At 42.3% G+C, this 22,700-nt stretch overlaps 1 protein-coding gene across 1 annotated transcript in view; it reads right to left on the reverse strand.

Moving 5' to 3' along the window:
• Window positions 1-22,700, reverse strand: part of GRIN2B (glutamate ionotropic receptor NMDA type subunit 2B) — a 935,536-nt gene that overhangs the window by 176,099 nt on the left and 736,737 nt on the right. The window contains exon 5 of the mRNA XM_075321904.1: window positions 14,818-14,932. Coding sequence (XP_075178019.1) covers window positions 14,818-14,932 — 115 coding nt within the window. The remainder of the gene's footprint in view (window positions 1-14,817; window positions 14,933-22,700) is intronic.

A 22,700-nucleotide genomic window follows, 5' to 3' on the forward strand; every position in this document is an offset into this window, starting at 1 on the left:
ACAGATCATATAACATAATATATTATGATGGGCAGAAATTGTATTATTCTCCATGTACATACACATGACAGCTTATTTTAGAAAGTAATTTCAAAGAATAGTTACACAAGAAATCCTTTTTATACACCATAATCAAAAGCTGTGGGCAACTTAATATCATCAAGGAAAATGATTCTATGTATTAGTTCCCTGTTCTGTTAAATAGAGCTGAGTAGTGGAGACCAAACCCAATTATAGATGGCTGGGCCTATTCAGAATGAATAACCTCGGAGAATACAGCATGCATGCAATGTGTATCTGACAGTTACATTTCAGACTGCCATATACATCATGTTTGCATGTCACTGTTACAAGGACAGCTCTGTTCAGCATGTAAAAGCAACTGAGCAAGGTCTTATGGGATTGAAGTCCTGTTATTCGACTCTGAATGATCTGATAGAGCATTAAGAGCCGTCAATTAAAGGCTTTTCAAAGTGTCAATCCTGATGACTGCCAATTGGCAAGACAAATCCTATAAAAAAACAGACCTGTGAGTTACTAAGAGCACATATGTAGGCTGGGAATCCTGCCAAGTGCATGAAAGAATGGAAACTGCAGAGAGGAGAAGAAAAGGTGGGTGCGGAGAATCAGCAAGACAAGTGGGGGCTGAAGGTTTACTTAATAGCATAAGAACTAAAGACACACCAGAAACGCAAGAAAACGGAGATTCAGGTTAGAAAAACATCATCAGCATTCATGTCTGTCATTGCACTCAAACAGATGCAAATTGATATTATGCAGTTATACTGCCAAAGACTTGCAAAAATGGGCATTAACATAAAGGAGCAATGCAATCTGTAGAAATAGGGCAATCATCAAACATTTGCATTTCAAAGAAATTGAAAACTGCACATGATACACTCCAAGCGAATGTAGGAATTTACTGTCATAGTTCATATACTTAGAATTTAAGGCTATTTCTTAAAATGTCCATTTAAAACCTCACAGTATCATAATAGGACACTTGTGGAATTCACCTCTACTTGGCGGCACGTGTTAAGAAACAGGACCGGAGACGTAGCCAAACTGCACAGCTCCAGTACATGGTCTATCAGATCTGACCAGGGCCACCTTACACCAGAAGGTGTAACCAAGCCTGATACATTGCTGTCACCTGTTTCCTAAATGACTTGTTTATAAATTGCCACCGGAAACCTAGAGCACTTTGACTGGAGCTTATTATTATATTCCATGACTTCAAAGGGTTTGGACACATTTCTGTAGTTCCCGTGCATTTTCATGGCTTTCATAAACACAAAAAATATAATGATTTTCTTCTGAAATTGTGATACTTTTGGATTATGGAGCATAGAAGCCCATCCTCACATATTTCATGTGTTCTAGTGATGAGCGAACCCAAACTGTAAAGTTCGGGGTTCGTGCCAGACACGGTGCTCAAACTTGAAGACACACTTCTCATGGAATTCCGTGTTCGAGTTCAGATGTAGTTCATACGTTAATAAAGTTTGTTGATAGGCTGTGGGCTATCAACCAGCTTTTCAGCTGTGGGCACTTACACAGCCATCACACTCATGTTGAGTAAATGCTGACCGCATTGCATCATCGGGTCTATATAGGACCCAAAGATGCAATGCTCGGCGCACATGGTGCTCTGTAAGTTGACAAAAGCAAAGTCCCCCTACATATTGTACACATGCACCCTTTAGTGCCTTTCATGGGGCATTAAAGGGTGTTTTTAGCCTTGTTTAACTAATAATTTTTAAAAATGGCATGAGGTCCCCCCATTTTTGATAACCAGCTAAGGTAAAGCAGACAGCTGGGGGCTAGCATTATCAGGCTGGGAAGTTTCATGGTTATTTGTCCCTTCCCAGCCTAAACATAGCAGCCCTAGCCACTCCAGAAGTGCCACATCTAGTAACTGCAACCCACTGTAAGGCTGCAAGCTACTGAAGCTCCTGAAATTCTGCTGTTTACTACCGGTTATAATCTAACTGTCTTCTATGCCTTCCTATAATCCCAGTGACATCCCTGATTTTGACCTCAGCTCATTTTTTTTACTATCCTTCTTCTTTATGATTTTTTTCTTACACAGACCTCCTTGTTCCGACCCGGCTAACAGACCATTCTCTTTCCCTTAGTTTGGTCCATTGGACGGCAGCCTTTTGGTGGAAGCAATCCAGTATACCCCATTGTAAGACCACATCCCTGCACAGGGATTGAAGGGTGAAGGCTGATGTTCCCCTGGAATCTGCCAGATGGAATGGCTTGCTCCAAGTCTGTCTGAGGTAGCCTTCTTGAGCCTGGAGCCTCTAAGAGATGTTGCAGTTTTTCTTGACAATTTGTACTTTATGTTAGTGGTAAATATATAAAGCTGAATGTGTGTGTGTGTGTATGTGTATGTCCAGGATTGGCATCTGCACCGTCGCAGCTACAGCCACAAAGGTTTGCACACTCACACGTCTGGACCCCGAGAGCATCATAGGCTATGTTTCGAGGGGAAATTTTAACCCTGCGCTTTACAGTTATTCACCAAAAAACCTGCCTCCATTACAGCGAATGGAGCTGGGAGCCACAGTGCAGCCAGAACTTCAGAAGAATGCGCAGCCATGCCCTTATATGGAATGCTGGCGTGTCACAATGCAGCCAGGGAAAGAGACAGACACAGACGGAAAGAGGCAGACACAGGCAGAGTAAGAAACAGACATAGACAGGGTAAGAGACAGACACAAAGAGACAGACAGAGACAAAGAGACAGACTGACAGGGAAAGAGACAGACAGGGAAAGAGAGGGAAAGAGAGAGACAGGTTAAGTGACAGACACAGACAGGTAAAGAGACAGACACAGACAAAGAGACAAAGACAGACACAGGAAACAGACAAACAGGGAAAGAGAGGGAATGAGATAGACAGGGTAAGAGACAGACAAAGACAGGTAAAGAGACAGACAAAGAGACAGACACAGGGAAAGAGACAGAGGGAAAGAGACAGAGAGGGAAAGAGAGGGAAAGAGACGGACAGGGAAAGAGAGGGAAAGAGATTGAGATAGATGGAGAAAGAGACAGAGACAGTCAGAGACAGACAGGGGAAGAGACAGACAGACAAATAGATAGAGAGAGAGACATAGAGATATATACAGAGGGGGAGACAGACAGAGAATGGGAGAGAAACAGAGAGACAGTTACTATCCCGGGCAGCGCCGGGTGCTACAGCTATAACACATGTTGGTGGGGAGACAGATAGAGAAAGACAGAGAGAGACAGACATAGAGAGAGACAGACAGAGACAGACAGGGAAAGAGACAGAGAGATACAGACAGACAGGGAAAGAGACAGACATAGACAGACGGTGAAAAAGACAGACAGAGACAGACGGGGAAAGAGACAGACAGAGACAGACCTGGAAATAGACAGACCTGGAAAGAGACAGATGGGGAAAGAGACAGACAGACATGAAGACAGGGACAGAGACAGGCAGACAGGGAAGGAGGAGACATCCAGAGAGACAGACAAAGATAGATGGGGAAAGACACAGACCTTGATAGAGACAGATGGGGAAAGAGACAGAGAAATAGAGACAGACAAAGACAGGCAGACAGGGAAAGAGACAGACAGGAAAAGACAGACAAAGAGACGTGAAGACAGACGGGGAAAGAGACAGACCTGGGAAAGAGACAGACCTGGAAAGAGACAGATGGGGAAAGAAACAGAGAGATAGATACAGACAAAGAAAGAGACAGAAAGAAAGAGGAAGACTTGGAAAGAGGCAGACCTGGAAAGAGACAGACCTGGAAAGAGACAGACAGAGACAGACGGTGAAAGAGACAGACGGGGAAAGAGACAGACCTGGAAAGAGACAGACGGAGCACATTACTTGGCCAATTTAGTTAAATCTGTGTGGAATATCTGTGGTGTTGAAATATATATTGTGAAATGCTTCTATTAGCTTAGTTTTTGCCTTTTAATAATTACATTTATATCTATTTGTTTTGTGTTTTTTGTGTGCAGAATACATTTTTGTTAATACATTCTATTTTGTTAACAGCAGTTATTAACCCGGGCGAAGCCGGGTAGTACAGCTAGTATATATATATACATGTTATATGTTTTCTGGCAGCGTTGAGAAACACGTGATGGTGTCTCCGCGGCTTTCTTATTTGCATACTTCCCAGGGGGCGTTGCTCTAGAATCACTGCATTGAGAAACACATGATGGTGTCTCCGCAGTGGATATGTTGATCTCCCTAAGGTCAACAATGCTTGCTTAAGTAGTCTTTTACTAGGCATTGCCCCCACTAGCCAGATTCCTACTCCACACTGATGAGGGGCAAATACCCCGAAACGGCTGTCTGTGGATGGATACCATGTTTGGTATAGGTGGTCTCCTTGACTGGAGACTGCCCTTCCCATGGTTGTTCCTTCCCGGTGAAAGACCTGGCTAGTTTCCTGGCAGCGTTGAGAAACACGTGATGGTGTCTCCGCGGCTTTCTTATTTGTATATATATATATATATATATATATATATATATATATATATATATACACAGTGGGTGTGGAAAGTGTTCAAACCCCTTTAAATTTTTCACTCTTTGTTTCATTGCAGCCATTTGCTAAACTAAATTCAAAAAAGTTCTTTATTTTTTTCTCATTAGTGTACACTCTGCTCCCCATCCCCCATCTTGACAGAAAAACACAGAAATGTAGACATTTTTGCAACTTTATTAAACAAGAAAAACTGAAATATCACATGGTCATAAGTATTCAGTCCTTTTGCTCAGACACCATATTTAAGTCACATTCTGTCCATTTCCTTGTGATTCTCCTTGAGATGGTTCTACTTCTTCATTGGAGTCCAGCTGTGTTTAATTAAACTGATAGGACTTGATTTGGTAAGGCACATACCTGTATAGACAGACCTGTAAAACACCTCACAGCTCACAGTGCATGTGAGACCAAATGAGAATCATGAGGTCAAAGGAATTGCCCAAGGAGATCAGAGACAGAATTGTTGGCAAGGCACAGATCTGGCCGAGGTAACAAAAGAATTTCTGCAGTACTCAAGGTTCCTAAGAGCACAGTGGCCTCTATATTCCTTAAATGGAAGAAGTTTGGGACTACCAGAACTCTTCCTAGACCAGGCCGTCCAGGAAAACTAAGCAATCGTGGGAGAAGAGCATTGGTGAGAGAGGTATAGAAGAACCCCAAGATCACTGTGGCTGAGCTCCAGAGATGCAGTAGGTAAATGGGAGAAAGTTCCACAAAGTCAACTATCACTGCAGCCCTTCACCAGACAGGCCTTTATGGCAGAGAGGCCTGACGGAAGCCTCTCCTCAGTGCAAGACATATGAAAGCTCGCATAGAGTTTGCAAAAAACACTGAAGGAATCTCAGACTATGAGAAATAATATTCTTTGGTCTGATGAGACGAAGATAGAACTTTTTGGTGATAATTCTAAGCGGTATGTGTGGAGAAAACCAGGCACTGCTCATTACCTGCCCAATACAATCCCAACAGTGAAACATGGTGGTGGCAGCATCAGGCTATAGGGGTGTTTTTCAGCTGCAGGGACAGGACGACTGGTTGTAATTGAAGAAAAGATGAATGCGGCCAAGTACAGAAATATCCTGGAAGATAACCTCTTCTAGAGTGCTCTGGACCTCAGACTTGGCCGAAGGTTGACCTTCAAGAAGACAATGACCCTAAGCACATTGCTAAAATAACAAAGGAGTGGCTTCAGAACAACTCTGTGACTATTTTTGACTGGCCCAGCGAAAGCCCTGACCTAAACCCAATTGAGCATCTCTAGAGACCTAAAAATGTCTGTCCACCAATGTTCACCATCCATCCTGACAGAATTGGAGAGGATCTTCAAGGAAGAATGGCAAGGGATCCCTAAATCCAGGATCCCAAGAAGACTCATGGCTGTACTAGCTCAAAAGGGCACATCTACTCAATACTGAGCAAAGGGTCTGAATACTTATGACCATGTGATATTTCAGTTTTTCTTGTTTAATAAATTTCTACATTTCTGTTCTTTTCAGTCAAAATGGGGTGCAGAGTGTACATTTATAAGAAAAAAATGAACTTTTTGGAATTTATCAAATGGCTACAATAAAACAAAGAGTGAAAAATTAAAGGGGTCTAAATACTTTCCATACCCACTGTATATATACAGCAGACTTCTATTCGGGTATAACCCTATATGCCTTTCCCTTTAAGAATATTCTACTTAACTGCTGCAAATGATATGTCCACTTATGGAGAATTTAGATCACAGAACTTGGTGTTTTTAATCCATTTGATCAATGTAGCCTTTATGTACCATAATGAAGAAATAAAAGTTAATTTTTAATTAGTTTTTAGGTTTTGGATTTAGTTGCTTAGGCAGATTATATTTATTCAATTACCCATCACTGACTTAAGAACATCCTTTGTTTGTTTGAGTTTTTTGAACCCCTCAAAGTATTGAAAACCAGATTCAGAAAATGTGTTAACCCCTAATGTATGTCAGAGGAATTAATGCAATCTGAAATAAAAAAAAATAAATAATTTTTTTACTAAAATTTTAGTTGCAAATTTTTCATTTTTACAAGGGTAAATGGAAAAAAAGTTTTGTGCAATTTATATTGAGTACACCTATATCCCACTGCTGTTTGGACACATGACGAGGTTTTTAAGGGAGGAGTGCTATTTAATTTTTTTCTACAGCAGATTAATGCCATGTCACATTTGGAGAGCCACAGAGGTGCCAAAAATCACAAACCCTTCCAAAAGGAATTTATCTAGTGTTGTAGTGAGCATTTTCATTCCAATTTCAGACAGTGTAAATTGAATATTACACAATCAAAACGTTGCTTTAGGCAAAAATGTCACATTCTTACAAGGATAACAAAAAATTAGACCCCACAAATTGTTGTGTGAATTATCCTGAGTATATGAGCACCCCAAATGTGGTCAGAAACTATTGTTTGGGCACACACTATTGACTAAGAAGAGAGGGAGCGCTATTTGGCTTTTGGAGCACAATGTTTGATAGAATAGATTGGCAGTTGCCATGTCACATTAAAGGAGCCCCTCAGATGCCAAAACAGTAGAAACACCGCCACAAATAACCACATTTTGGAAACTATACCCCTGGCTGAATTCAGACAGCATTGTAGTGAACATTTTAAATCCATAGATTATTCTCAGAATTTTATAGCATTGGGCTGTGTAAATGAAAAATTACATTTTTTTTTTCTACTAAAATGTGGTTTTAGCCTCAAGTAATCTTAGAAGGACAAATAGGAGAAACATACCAAATAATTTGTTACACAATTTCTCTTGACTATGACAATACCCCATTTGTGGTCGAAAGAGAATGAATGCCATATTATAGTGCAGATTTGTCTTATATCCACATCAGTGCGATTAACCCTTTCCACCCTCCTGCTACTATTTTGGGGTATATAACATTTTAGATGATTTTTAAGGCATGGTCAACATTTATCCTGTTGTCTACATTGTGCTCTTACATCGAGACCCTATGATTTAAGTGGTAAATATTACTGATAGGATAATAGACCATTAAAACTAAATACAGTTTGTCAAGGAAAAGATGACTGAGGAGTCAGCAAGGTGAGATTGCGCAAGCACAGAGCTCATCTACTTAGATGTTTTCAAGATCACAGTATTACAAATAACATAACAAAATAGTAAAACCAGAAGAGAACAACTTCCGATAGTTGCTTAGACCTGTAAAGCAACTTCATCTTCACACTGTTCTCTTTTTTCCCTTCCTTCCTTCTTTCCTGCTGTCCTCTTTAATCACCCTCTCTCTTGTTTGAACTGTATAAGCCTGTGCTGATGACAGGAGAGTTTGCCGGTGATGGACAGTTTAAAGAGATGCAATAAACAGATGCACGAGTATTTGGGTCATGCTTCTTGAAGAAACGTGAGCTGGGAAATCAGACTGTTGAAACAGACTTGTACTGAACAAAACCAGATTGCAGTGCTATCTAAAATAGTTTAGAAACCCTACAAGGCAACCACATTTTAAGGAACTCTATCATATAATTGGAACATCTATCTGTTATCAAATCCTAATGGTCCACGATTCCGGACTGTTAGTCTAACCAAGTGCCACTTATGAAAGCAAAACCGACCCAGATTTACGCAGGTCATTTCCCCAGATATTTCAGGCTATTTCGAGAATTTTTTTACTGAAATCAAGTTTGAAATTATTCACTCAACTGTGGTCTAAGGGGTAAAGTTTGTCTTTGTGGAGAATGCAAAGTCAGCATAGGGAGATTTATGGGTCATGCATCCTCCACTGGGAATTTAAGTATGCAAATAGTTTCTTCAGAGAGGAAGAGGACTGGAACTCTAGTGCTGCCTACTGGAAGTAGCAAGCCTAAAAGTCCATTTCTACCATTTACTGAACCTTGCCATATGAGTTAGGATAAGAAGCCAACAAAAAAACAGAAGCTCAATTTACAGATACGTGTTTATGGCTGTTTGCTGCTCATCAGTGTAAAGCAGGATAATTTATATGGGTGGAAGGACTCTAAGGGGTAAAGTCTCTCCTTGTGGACAGTGCCAAGTCAGCGTAAGGCGACTCCTAGGCCATGCAATGCTCCTCTGGGAATTTAAAAATGCAAATAGCCACTTCATAGAGGAAGAGAGCAGGGACTAGTGCCACCTTTTGGAAGAAGCAATCCTAAAAGTCAATGCAAACCCTTTACTTAGCCTTGCCATATGACTTAGGATTAGAGATGAGCAAGTACCTAACTATTCGTACTTGCTATACTCATAATGAATACTGTCTAATACTTGCGTATTCATTACGAATAGCGTGTGCAATGAAAGTCAACGGGGAAAAACTGGCAATGTAATGAGTAACTGAGTGCCGCACTATTCGTGCAAGTAGGAAATAGTGAGGCATTCAGGTTACTCGTTACATTGCGATTATTCCCCATTGACTTGCATTGCATACGCTATTCGGAATGAATACACGAGTATTAGACAGTACTCGTTATGAGTATAGCGAATATGAATAGTTAGATACTCGCTCAACTCTACTTAGGATAAGAAGACAACAAAAAGAAAACAAAAAATAAACTCAATTTGCAGATACATGGTGTGGAGACACGGGGCTCAGTGGGTGCTCTCGTCCACTAAAACCCACCGCCTTTAGAAAGACAGCGTGGCTCAGGGCTCATCCCAACTGAACGCCGGCCTCCTTAACCGTGGGCGTAACACTACTCAGACAACACAGGGCGAGGGAACCACAATAATTAGACTTTATTGGATCCCCAAACAATTAACAGCACATAACACATAACCAGCAAAACACACAAATGTAACAGGCAACAGAGTCTCACCCTTCCGCTGGCTCACCAGGGATTTAGAATGTCAATGCCTCACAGGTTCCAAGCTGTCTGAGGTCTTCAAAGTCTGTAACAGGTGACTGAACTGTCCCAACCTGAGTGTCCTCCTTAGGTAGTCCTGTTTTGATGTTAAAATCCTGGCAGCCGGAGTCGAAATCCCTAGGCTGTGGATATGGTCTCCAACCGGGACCGGAGTCCCTAGATTGAAGCCATAAGATATCCTGATCCTCTATTCAGCTCCAAAGAGCTTAGACTGGATCCATCAGCATCCATCAACCTTCATCAACCTTGGTGGCTTAAAGAAGTCCCTTTTATAGCCATAACTTTCCCTTAGGATACACTGCGTCCTCATCAATTGGTTGGACAAGATTGCTTCTCCCATTGGATGAATTTCAAGCTGCATGGATAATGTTCATTTAAATGATGTGCATAGAAAGACTCAGTATATCTACATGGAGTCGGCAAGTCACCGACTAGACAATGGCTACTAAGGTAATTACATTATCAATTCACAACTACAATACAATGGTTACTGGAAATGTCTGGAGAACAATACGTTTGGCTTTCAGTGGCCAACACAATTACATTGAGTCAACAAGAGTCTTGTAAAAACAATGAGGGACTTCTCCTCTGTCTATAGACAATCTATCATGCTGTCTGTCTGGATTTTAAGAACCTTTAACCCATGAGAGTCCATGTCGTCACACATGGTTCTGGTTGTTTGCTGCTCATCAGGACAATTTAAATAGGTGGGAGGGAGACCTCTAAATAATGGATTAAGCGGTAAAGTCTTTCTTGTGGACAGTGCCAGGTTAGTGTAAGGAGACTCATAGGCCATGCAATGCCCCTCTGGTAATTTAAATATGCAAATAACTGTTTCAGAGAGGAAGCGAGCAGGGACTAATGCCTCCCTGTGGGAGTAGCAATTCTGAAAAGCATGATGATGCAGCAATATTTATATTATTTATATATCTCAAACACATTTCCCAAGGCTTTCCAATCAGTTAATGCGATAAACACACAATATAATGAAAACTGAAAACAAATAAACATTCACTGACAAATAAAATAAAAGCTTACAATCAATAGGCGCCAAGTGCTGATTTTGTCTGGTGGATTAGTTATTGAATCACAAAATAGGGGAAAAAAATGATTACTCTATATTAGAGTTGAGCGCGGTTCGAGGTTCTCCAGTTCGCGGCTCAAGTGATTTTGGGGGGTGTTCTAGATCGAACTAGAACTCGAGCTTTTTTGCTAAAATTTGATAGTTCTAGATACGTTCGAGAACGGTTCTAGCAGCAAAAAGCAGGGCTTTTTACAGCTACAGTGTGCAGGAGCCATCGCTGGCAGCCTGCCACAAGCTGGTAACCAAGATAAACATCGGGTATCCAACTAAAGCGCTTTGGTTAGTAACCCGATGTTTATCCTAGTTACGTGCAGGAAGCCCACACTTCCCCGCTCAGCTCGCTCCGCCCCCTCCTGCCCGCGGCATGTACACACACACACACACACTCACACACACACACACACACACACACACACACTCTGCACACACACTCTGCACACATGGTCCCGCTCGGCTTACCTGCGGTGATGAAGTCCCGACCTCAGCGCTGTCACTGTCCTCCATGGCCGCCGCTTGTCACATCACCTTCTCTCGCTTCCGACCCGAGACTGACTAGCGGTGACGTCACGGGCCTCTCGCGATTCTTGGCTGTGAAGGCGGCGGTCATTGAACTCAGTGACAGGGGCTGTCAGTGTGCTGGAGATCAGCGCAGGTAATGTACCTCGCTGACAGCAGGACTTGTCATGCCCTGCAGTGACCTGGGCTGACCCATTGATGTTAGCTCAGGTCACTGCACTGCTCTCCCAGCCAATGGGGAACATTTTGCTCTTCATTGACTGGGACAGTGTGGATCGTCATGGCAACCCCTTGGATTACACCAGACCTGGATTTGTTTTTCTTTCTAATAAATTGGTTAAAGAGGGAATGTTTTGGGGAGTGTTTTTTCAAATAAAAATGTGTTTGTCTTCTATTTTTTTTTATTACTGACTGGGTTGGTGATGTCGGGTATCTGATAGACGCCTGACCTCACCAACCCCAGGGCTTGATGCCAGGTGACATTACACATCTGGTATTAACCCCATATATTACCCCGTTTGCCACCGCACCAGGGCGCGGGATGAGCTGGGGCAAAGCACCAGGATTGGCGCATCTAATGGATGCGCCACTTCTGGGGCGGCTGCGGCCTGCTATTTTTAGGTTGGGGAGAGTCCAATAACCATGGACCTCCCTAGTCTGAGAATATCAGACCCCAGCTGTCTGCTTTACCTTGGCTGGTGATCCAATTTTGGGGGGACCCCTACGTGCTTTTTTTTTAAAATTATTTATTTAATTTAAAATAACAGCGTGGGGTGCCCTCAGTTTTGGATTACCAGCCAAGGTGAAGCTGCCAGCTGTGGTCTGCAGGCTGCAGCCGTCTGCTTTACCCTAGCTGGCTACAAAACTAGGGGGAACCCTACGTCATTTTTTTTTTTTTTCATTTTTTTGGCTAAATACAAAGCTAAGCACCCCTTAAGGCCACATGAAAGGCACCAAAAGGTGCAAAATTACAAAATGCAGGAGAGTGGGACATTATGTGTCTTTCTGCCATTATAATGACAGAAAAGACTGATATGAAGTGTACAAGCACAAGAAAATCACCAGAGCGCTCTACGCTGTGAAAAGCATGTAGGATGAAGCTATGGATCCTGGGTAAATTTATGCATTTACCCTCCTTCAGTTTTTTTGCAGTACACAAAAAAAACGGAAGGCACACGAATGACAAACAGATGACATACGGACCGTCTACGGAACGGAAACGGATGCCACACGGATGCACCCGTGAAAAAAAACGGACTGTTTTTTGCAGACCGCAAAAATGGATCGGTCGTGTTAATGTAGCCTTATTCTGATCTGCCGTTTATAAACAGCAGGCAGAAATAAGTGAATAACGCTCCCCGGCGTCAGAAAATCTCCGGGGTTTCAGGGCTAGCTGAGACCCTGGAGATCATGATTCAGGACGGTTTTTCCGGTCCCCGCTCACGTGATCACAGGTATACACCGTACACCAATGATCACGTTACAGTAAATGACAGCGCCGGTAAAAAATTATTTATCTCCCATCTGGCATGAACAAACACTTCTCCACTTCTTCTCCACTTCTCCACTTCTTCTCCACTTTTTCTCCATTTTTTCTCCACTTTTTCTCCACTTTTTCTCCACTTTTTCTCCACTTTTTCTCCATTTTTTCTCCACTTTTTCTCCACTTTTTCTCCATTTTTTCTCCACTTTTTCTCCATTTTTTCTCCACTTTTTCTCCACTTTTTCTCCATTTTTGTCTCCACTTTTTCTCCACTTTTTCTACACTTTGCTGCTGTTCTGCAGCTGCTGTCTGTCTGTATGGAGAAGAGCAGACAGCAGCTGCAGAACTACAAGGCTCAGCATACTCCATCCAGGACTGTATGCAGAAGTTTTTTGCCCACCAAAAAAATGACGTGGGCTTCGCCATATTTTTGTATGCTAGCCAGGTACAGCAGGCAGCCACGGGCTGCCTCCAACCCCCAGTTGCCTATTTGTACCCGGCTGGGAACCAAAAATATGGGGAAACCGGTTTTTTTAATTATTTCACTTATTTCATGAAATAATTAAAAAAAAAACGACGTGAGGTTCGCTCCATTTTTGTGTCCAGCCAGGTACAACTAGGCAGCTGGGGATTGGAATCCACAGCACAGGTTAGCTCGAGGTTTCTGGGCGCCTCTGCTGCGAATTTCAGTCCGCAGCCGTCCCAGAAAATGGCGCTCTCATAGAAGCGCCATCATCTGGCGCTGTATCCAACTCTTCCAACAGCCCTGGAGCCGGGTGGCTTGTTGGGTAATCATGAGTTAATACTGGCTTTGTTTTACTAGCCAGTATTAAGCCAGAGATTCTTAATGTCAGGCACGTTTGACCCGGCCATTAAGAATCTCCAATAAAGGGTTAAAAAAAAGACACCACACAGAGAAAAAATACTTTAATAGAAATAAATACACAGACACATTAGAGACTCCATCTTTATTACCCCCTGTCAGCCCTCCACGATCCATAGTCTTTTGTCTTTCTCGTTCAACAAATGCAGCTCTGCTACATCACTGCTGCATGGGGGAAGACGCTGCTTCCCGTGGAGCATTCACTCCGTGAAAGCTGCACGGAAAGCAGCGTGCAGCCTTCACGGAGTGAGAGATCAGTGCTGCTAGCAGTAACAGCGGTAACGCTGACAGACGCGTTACCATAGCAACGGTGCTCCCGGAGCCGCGGTTAGCGGTGACGTCACCGCTAACTGCGTTGCTATGGCAACGGTGATCTCCGTTAATGACCGGCTGTGTCAGCCGGTCCCTAAAGGAACGGGGAGTCGACCGTGTGCTAGAGCATGTCGCCGGTACACGGCGATACACAAATGTGCACCGGGTACCGGAGAGATGCACTCGCAGGTCCTACATGACGCGTCATAGTCATGTGACCAGTCTGTAGCCAATGAGATAATAGCCACGTGACTGGTCACATGGCTATTTTGACGTCACGATAGGTCCTGCATCTCTGCTGGCAGTGCCGGTCACCGGGAGGATTCAGCGATCATCGGATATAATAGCGGCAGGAGACAGAGTGCAGGAGGGATCGCGGGGACCGGTAAGTGTTATGGCAATGTTTATTAACTGTTTGTGTACATTTATCATGCATTTTTATGTGTTTGTGATTGCCTCCCATTATAGCCTATTGGTTCGAGTTCGGTTCGTCGAACGTTCGACGAACCGAACTCGAACGGGAGCTCCGTTCGGCGAACCGACCTCGAGCCGAACCGCGACCGGTTCGCTCATCTCTACTCTATACATACTACAAAATGTAACTTAAAATTAAAATGTCTTCTATTAGAAGAAAAACTAGAAATTATAAACATGAAGTCAAACATGTATTGACACTGGGCATCATAGAGATAGTGACATGTTAGAAGTTTTGATTATTAGGGTGTCAGTGGCAAGACCCCTATGATCACTGAAATAATTGGGATCGGGTATAAGTAACACATCCACTGAGAGCCATGGTTAGTGGTGTACAAGCCACAGGCTTTCTATGAGATCGTATAGAGCTCCGCAAAGCCCACTGGAAGATCTGAACAAATCTGATTACAGCCCAAGCCAAAAAGCACTAAACCAACGTTTCCACCCTGTGATGCCACTATGACAAAGCTCTGGTCAGTGCTTGGAAAAATAAAAACTGTTAGTAAAGTAGAGTCGATTTGCCTCTTTTAATCCATATACTGTATGCCTTCTACATGTGAATGCAACATTTCTGCCATACCATAAAAGTTGTTGACTGGCTATCATTGGAACACCAACATGAATCTTTAATAAAACAAGAAGTATGTTTCCAAAACCTACCCTTTCCCATTTTCTTTCCTGGTTGAGAAGAATAATAACCAATTTCGGATGCATCTGGTATCCATCTTCACTAAACGAGAGGTTCCGTCCTTCAAATGTTACATTAATTAAGTACCTAAAAAAAAAGAGAGAAAATGTCACTACAGATAAAACATGTCTATAAAAAATGTCAAGGTTACATAAAATTTCCCAGACAGGCAGCTCCTGGTAAAAAATAATACATCACGCTATATTCACAAGTTTCATCCACCTGGGCTCAGTTTTGACTGGATGTAGTGATGTCCCTGACCGCTGAGGCCTGTGATTAGCATTAGCGGTAAGGTAAACAGAACGGCAAGTCATGGGCAGGGCATCTAATGAGGTCCTGTTCTAGTCCCCTAACTGCTGCATCCAACCACAGGCCTCACCGATCAAGTGACCAAAGGATGGGACAGTGTCACTTCCAGTCCAGGCCAGTAGCACTGAAATGTTCAGCCTGGAGCTATAAGGGTTCAAGGTGGTGACAATTTAGTCACATGGCCTGATGTCAGAAGGGTACTTAAGCAGTGTTATCATCAGTATATAAACTCTGGGGCCCCTAGAAAAATGGAGGCCCTCTGAAACTGCCCTGTTTGCTCTCCCTTCTCCCTAATGCCAGTCCTGTAAACCAGCCTGTCTCTTGTTCAGTTCTTTTAGATTCTTGCAATTAAGAGACCTTTGATTACCTCATGTCACATGACTGTGAAGTCATCAAAGATTTTTAAGCAATCTTAACTTTGGAATACAATTTCTGGGGTCCCTAAGAGAGTGGGGGCTCTGAGAAAATGTACAGTTTGGCTTATCATAACGCCGGCCCTGACTGTAACTAGGACTTATTTTGTTGAGTAAGGCTTTTATTTCAAGCATACTTCAAAAATCACGTAAACATCATGCTAGTACTTATTTTATGGATTGGTTTTATTTTCATGGAAACAGAATACTTATTTATTGCAGTATTACACTGACAGGAGGCCTGTTAGACCATGCTTATGGTAGGATCTAACAAGCCATTGTAGCTAACAGATTCTGAAGTCATTGTTTGTAGCCATGAATTAATTCACAGAAAAAATTATATACCTCTAAAAAGATATTTTTGCCAGATATGCTTTATAAACACTTTTAAAATGCAAAAGAAAAAAAACACTGTGATATGTGACAACCAACCCATACTGAGGTAATCCACGTTTTGCTATAACACAATGGGTCATACAAATATATAATTGAAAAACAGTGAGGTAATGATTCCTCAAAGTGCTCAATTCAATCCCTAAGGAAAAACCCTACCAGACGAGAAGGTTGGCACCCTATATTGCACAATTCTCACCACCCCGCTCAACGTCAAATAATCCTATTAGACCCTAGTGATACCTATCATCCAACATGGACCTACTGATAACTGTAGGTAAAGCCAAACGTCAAACAATGGTCTCGCATTCAAAGCGATACGCAACTGGAGCCAAGGCCTATCTCGGATCACGCTCACCTATACAAGTCTATAGGTGTTTGTGAAACATTGGACTGCACTCAGATGGCATCAGTACAGTCCGACATATGTAGAGACAGGCAATGGAGAAGATGGAGAGATTAATTTCTCCTTCTTCTCTTCTCCTGTGCTCTGATTCTCGTGTGCGTAGACTCATATCACAGTGGATGATTCGGATGATTCCCAAATCAGAGTTTGAGCTGCGTGTCATTGGCAGATTACATGCCATTCTCTCACAGCCGATGCTGTATTCTCGTCTGCCCCTGGCCTTACACTTATTATGTTTTTTTGGTAGGTCTTATATTTAGTTTTGTGAGGTTATGCACCTTTTAAATATATTTTTAATGCCTTTTTGTCACATGTATTACCATATCTGTGCTGAGTCAACCACTGACCGACAGAGACAGAAGAGGGCCCCATTGTAAGAACAATATATGGGCCCCTTGAAGCTCAATAGTTTTCATAACTCACAATTCCAGCTGCCTTCAAGGTGGTCATGGACCCCATTACCTCTTGGGCCCCTGTGCTTCTGCACAGGTTGCGCCAATGATATATCCATCCATGGAGTCACCTAATTAACTACATTACATTGATTGTCATTTTGTGTGCATGATTTGTTTTGTATATAGAAACTGCCAGAAATTGTACTATAGATACTATAGACAAAGTATAGAGCAGAGGGGAGTATACGCATCTCCGATTCATTCAAGAGCAGCTGGGCCATGAGGAAAATGGACTGTTTTGGCAGTAACCCTTTAAGTATCTAGATTATATTTCTAAACCTACAAATAATATGCTCTTGCTAAATTGTTGTGCTTTTCTCGTCCCTATACTTTTATATCTTTCTGTACTTTATGTTATTATAGTAGAATTACTATTGGGACACACTGCTCCCTAACACCATTATTGGCCTTTTGGCTAATAGCAGCTGGAAGGTAAATGAGATGGAGAATGGAACTTTTGTTTACATTCAGTAATTTCGCTTCTGACGCTAAAGAAGATGCAATTTGATGCGCGTCTCCTGAGTTCAACATTCCCAGCATTTGGGCTCCTGGAATCACACAGAGAAGTTGCAGCCATTTATACAATTACTCCCTTGTGGCTGTCTTCATTAGTTGCAGTTGCTTATAAGGGTGAAGTGGGATGATTACTTTACAATGAAGGAAGCAGTAAATGAGATACTACGCTGTGCAGCTTTTTATGCAGAATGAGGACTCCAATAAGAACAGTCTCACTCCTTTTTTAATAACGTGTCAAACCCCATATGGAATACAATATATAAACACATTCTGTAATAAATGATCATAGTACAATCATGCGTACTATGACATTACATCCATGATTGTAAGCAGGAGGGCACATTAATATGAGTCAGTAATTCTAAGCAGGAGAAATTAGGGTTTCCGTGTCTCAAGACAACCTTAGGCACTATTGATAGTCAATGGCAATGTTTAAGAAATGTATTCCTGACAACCCCACAAAAATGCACAGGGAATGTGCCGGGTTATGGAATGTGTCCCTGGCGTTTTGGTTTTTTAAAACATCCATTTTTTCTTGCCAACTTTTCCCAACATTAGAAAAATCAGATCTACACTTTGAAGGACAGTTTTAATGCTCAGACTGGAAGATATCGGCTAGCAAAAACACTTGTGAAACAAAAAACATTGGCTGGTTCTTCTGAGCTAAGCATATTATATGAACAATGGCCACGTGAAACTGGCCTATGGGCTCTTTTAGTGTCCATGCAAAGTGATCCGATGTCACATGGACTGACTCTGGCTTACCAATCCGAGCATGACAGTTACATAGAAATATATGCATCTGTCACATAGCCAGTCCATGAATAAGGATCTGACATCGGACCAAACTGCACAATGTGTGATAAAGCCCTAAGATTGATTTCAGGCACTGCTTTTAAAGGGAACCTGTCGTAGCCAGTGTGCCAGTAGGTCTGGGCGGAAATATATCTCAGCATCAACTACTTTGTTTCGTTTTATGCATTTATGTATTTAATGCACCTACAGCAGCCAACTGCAATATAAACGAGAATACAAAGCTTGTTACGACCATTTTCAAATACGAATGGCCAATTTCCAGTACGGCTGTCGGGATCCAGCCTTATGCTCTCATATCTGAGGGTGGGCAGGTTACAGAGCAAAAGTGTATGTATGCATATATATATATTTATGCATCAAGGCATCAAAACTATGAATTAACACATGTGGAATGAAATACTTAACAAAAAAGTGTGAAACAACTGAAAATATGTCTTATATTCTAGGTTCTTCAAAGTAGCCACCTTTTACTTTGATTACTGTTTTGCACACTCTTGGCATTTCTTGATGAGCTTCAAGAGGTAGTCACCGGAAATGGTTCTCACTTCACAGGTGTGCCCTGTCAGGTTTATAAGTGGGTTTTCTTGCCTTATAAATGGGTTGGAACCATCAGTTGTTTTGTGCAGAAGTCTGGTGGATACACAGCTGATAGTCCTACTGAATAGACTGTTACAATTTGTATTATGGCAAGAAAAAAGCAGCTAAGTAAAGAAAAATGAGTGGCCATCATTACTTTAAGAAATGAAGGTCAGTCAGTCCGAAAAATTGGGAAAACTTTAACAGTGTCCCCAAGTGCAGTGGCAAAAACCATCAAACGCTACAAAGAAACTGGTTCACATGAGGACTGCCCAAGGAAAAGAAGACCACGAGTCACCTCTCCTGCGCAGTATAAGTTTATCCGAGTCACCAGCCTCAGAAATCACAGGTTAACAGCAGCTCAGATTGGAGACGAGGTCAATGCCACACAGAGTTCTAGCAGCAGACACATCTCTAGAACAACTGTTAAGGGGAGACTTTGTGCAGCAGGCCTTCATGGTAAAATAACTGCTAGGAAAGCACTGCTAAGGACAGGCAACAAGCAGAAGAGACTTGTTTGGGCTAAAGAACACAAGGAATGGACATTAGACCAGTGGAAATCTGTGCTTTGGTCTGAGGAGTCCAAATTTGAGATCTTTGGATCCAACCACCGTGTCTTTGTGCGACGCAGAAAAGGTGAACAGATGGACTCTACATGCCTGGTTTCCACCATGAAGCATGGAGGAGGCGGTGTGATGGTGTGGGGGTGCTTTGCTGGTGACACTGTTAGGGATTTATTCAAAATTGAAGGCATACTGAACCAACATAGCTACCACAGCATCTTGCAGCGGCATGCTATTCCATCCGGTTTGCGTTTAGTTGGACCATCATTTATTTTCCAACAGGGCAATGACCCCAAACACTCCTCCAGGCTGTGTAAGGGCTATATGACTAAGAAGGAAAGTGATGGAGTGCTACGCCAGATGACCTGGCCTCCACAGTCACCAGACCTGAACCCAATCGAGATGGTTTGGGGTGAGCTTGACCGCAGAGTGAAGGCAAAAGGGCCAACAAGTGCTAAGCATCTCTGGGAACTCCTTCAAGACTGTTGGAAGACCATTTCCGGTGACTACCTCTTGAAGCTCATCAAGAGAATGCCAAGAGTGTGCAAAGCTGTAATCAAAGCAAAACGTGGCTACTTTGAAGAACCTAGAATATAAGACATATTTTCAGTTATTTCACACTTTTTTGTTAAGTATTTCATTCCACATGTGTTAATTCATAGTTTTGATGCCTTCAATGTGAATCTACAATTTTCAGAGTCATGAAAATAAAGAAAACTCTTTGAATGAGTAGGTGTGTCCAAACTTTTGCTCTGTACTGTGTGTATATATATATATATATATATATATATATATATATCTTCCTTTCTGTGTGCAGGTAATACCCCAGTCCTATGTAATCTGACAGCTATCTTAGAATGTACTCTTACATAGTCATGCATGCCAGTCGTTGGATATGACTGCCAACTGGAAACCATTGACAATAATACACGCCCATTTAAAATGATTCTTCACCCGCATAAATCTGCCTGCAGATGGAGTAATATGTTGAAGTTGACTGCTTTGTGCTAAAAATATTAATTATTGTAAGCCTTTGCTCATTGTCATTTCTATATTTGTTAGGGTTTACATCTAGTCTGAAACGGTAAATGACTACTGCGTCTGGCCATGCAGGAAATTTCAGCAAAGCCCCTTGTACAGCAGGTGTGGTGCATGAAAAAACAATGTAGTAGATGCAGTAATTGACGAGCATTTTGGTTCCTTCATTCTCAGTTCAGATAGGGGTCCAACCCCTGGCATATTCAATTATAATCATCACTTCTTGACTTTATGCAGATGACCATATTTTCAGACCGAGTGCGATTTGACAAACATTGGATCACACTGAGATCAATGTTATTCTAGGGACCGGTCACATAGCCAAATTTTTCCTAAGACTGAGTCCGTAAATGGGATCACACGCAGTCATGCAAGTCAATGGGTCTGTGAAAGAAAACTGACGGAATAGAGAAGATGGAGAATTGTTTTCTCCATCTTCTCCACAGGCCTGGGGAAGTGGAGCGGCTGGAACTGTCCGAAGCAGTGTTTGGACACGGGAAGCAGCGGAGACACGAACGTGGATAAGTAGAGTCTTATGCTCAGCAGCTGGAAGGCTAATTCCAGGCAGCAGGCTAGGCAGACGAAATACCCCAGGGAACAGCGGCAGCAGAACGGAATAGGAATGGACATGTCTGTTGAAATGTTGAAGAACAAATAAACCGTTTCATGTTGTTTTGTAAAAAAAACTCTCTGTGTGACATGTTGCCATGGCACATCTACAATCTTTGTCCAGCTGCAGGGATGTGGATGCTCCCCTGAAGACTGAAGTAAGGGTCGCACTTCACCCATCCAAGGTGGATTGCAAACACTGGTTATGTCTGAGAAGTAGAGCGGACCCCTGTCGGCCTGGCGTTTTCTCCCTACTACACAGGAGTAACTATGATAGGTGCAGAAAATGCAATGGCACATGGGCCTTGGAGCCTAGGAGGCCCAAAAGGTCCCTTTGGCCCATATAAAAAGATTTAATATTAAAAACCACTGATAGTTGGATCCCAATCACTCTCATAGTGCCCCTTTCCATGACGATGAACTCTCCCCAAGATTCTCAAACAATATTCATAGTTTGGTGTCCCCAGTGTGTGTACAGTGTCAGTACTAATGTGATTGTGATTTATCTCCCTCTTTTTATTCCCTGAACTGTATTACTTAGTGGTTGGACACTCCGATTTCATGCTGCAACAATGTACTCCATGATAATGTTTGCCAACTTTATGTCAATTAATGTACATATAGGCAGCCATACTTTAGCAGTGTGTAATGTGCATTTCTGTAGTGCTGAAGGGGAGCTCTGGGGTTCCCCATTGAGTCTCATTTGCCTTAGTACATTTGTGACAATTAGTTTACAATCTTTTCCTCACCGGTAGATTAGCTCTTGGTAGTTTATAATTATTCTGCCCTTGTTGTAATTGAAATGAGCACTTGGCCGAGAGCTGGTGCTTGTATAAAGCAGTTGATGGGATCAGGCAGAGTAAGGGCTGAGAACAGCGCTCTGAAGATGATTTCACTCCACTAGAAGATGTAACTACGCTGATGTAAATGATCATAGTTGTGACTTAATGGAGCAAAGCTGACAACACTTGTAAGAATGTAACCGGAGAAGAAACACTCCCCAGCCCCCTGAAGAAACTCATGTATTCTCCAAGAAATAATTCAATGTATTGTTTGCTGTGCAATGTTTAATATGATTTTATGCAATGTCTCCCATTGGGGCGGTAGCAGGCTAAATAGCTGGGAAGGAAAGAATTAGCAGCTAGTGAGCCCAGATGATGGGATGAAATGCTGTGAACAAGAAAGGAAGGGAAGTGAGTAATGAAAGATAGAGGATGATTGAAGGTGTAGCCACTTTCTGGGTATGTATGTCCAAGGAGAATGTTCTGAAGGTAGCAAGCCCTCAGAAAGTAACTGAAGAAATGGCAGTTCAGATGTAGACAGACACGGCCGGAACATCAGAAATACCTGGGAAGTGAAAAAAGGAAAAGGGGGCCAGCTGAAATCAGTATGGCCGGGAGCCAGAAGGTAGAGCTATGGGTCCGTGGGGGCTTTGGACAACTAGAGAAATTGGCCAAAGAGGCCACGTGTTTGATGAACCTGGAATTTATTGTGAAGAAAGACCAGATTTGCCAGACCAGTGTCAATGTGAGCTGTGAACAGTGTGAAGGGAAAGTGTTAAATGGAGCACCCGCATCCTATATACAATGTATTTGAAAAGTGTCTTGCAAGTTTTTTGCCACCACTTGTAACCATGAAGCCTTTGCCTCTGCTAAATGCAAATGTGAACAATGCCTTTTGTACCTGCTACCAGATTTCTGTAAGTTTTAATACGTTTGTAATACACTAGATAGAGTTAGGCTGCACACACATCAGCGGTAT

This window comes from Anomaloglossus baeobatrachus, chromosome 8 (assembly GCF_048569485.1).
Source record: "Anomaloglossus baeobatrachus isolate aAnoBae1 chromosome 8, aAnoBae1.hap1, whole genome shotgun sequence".
NCBI classification, from domain to species: domain Eukaryota; kingdom Metazoa; phylum Chordata; class Amphibia; order Anura; family Aromobatidae; genus Anomaloglossus; species Anomaloglossus baeobatrachus.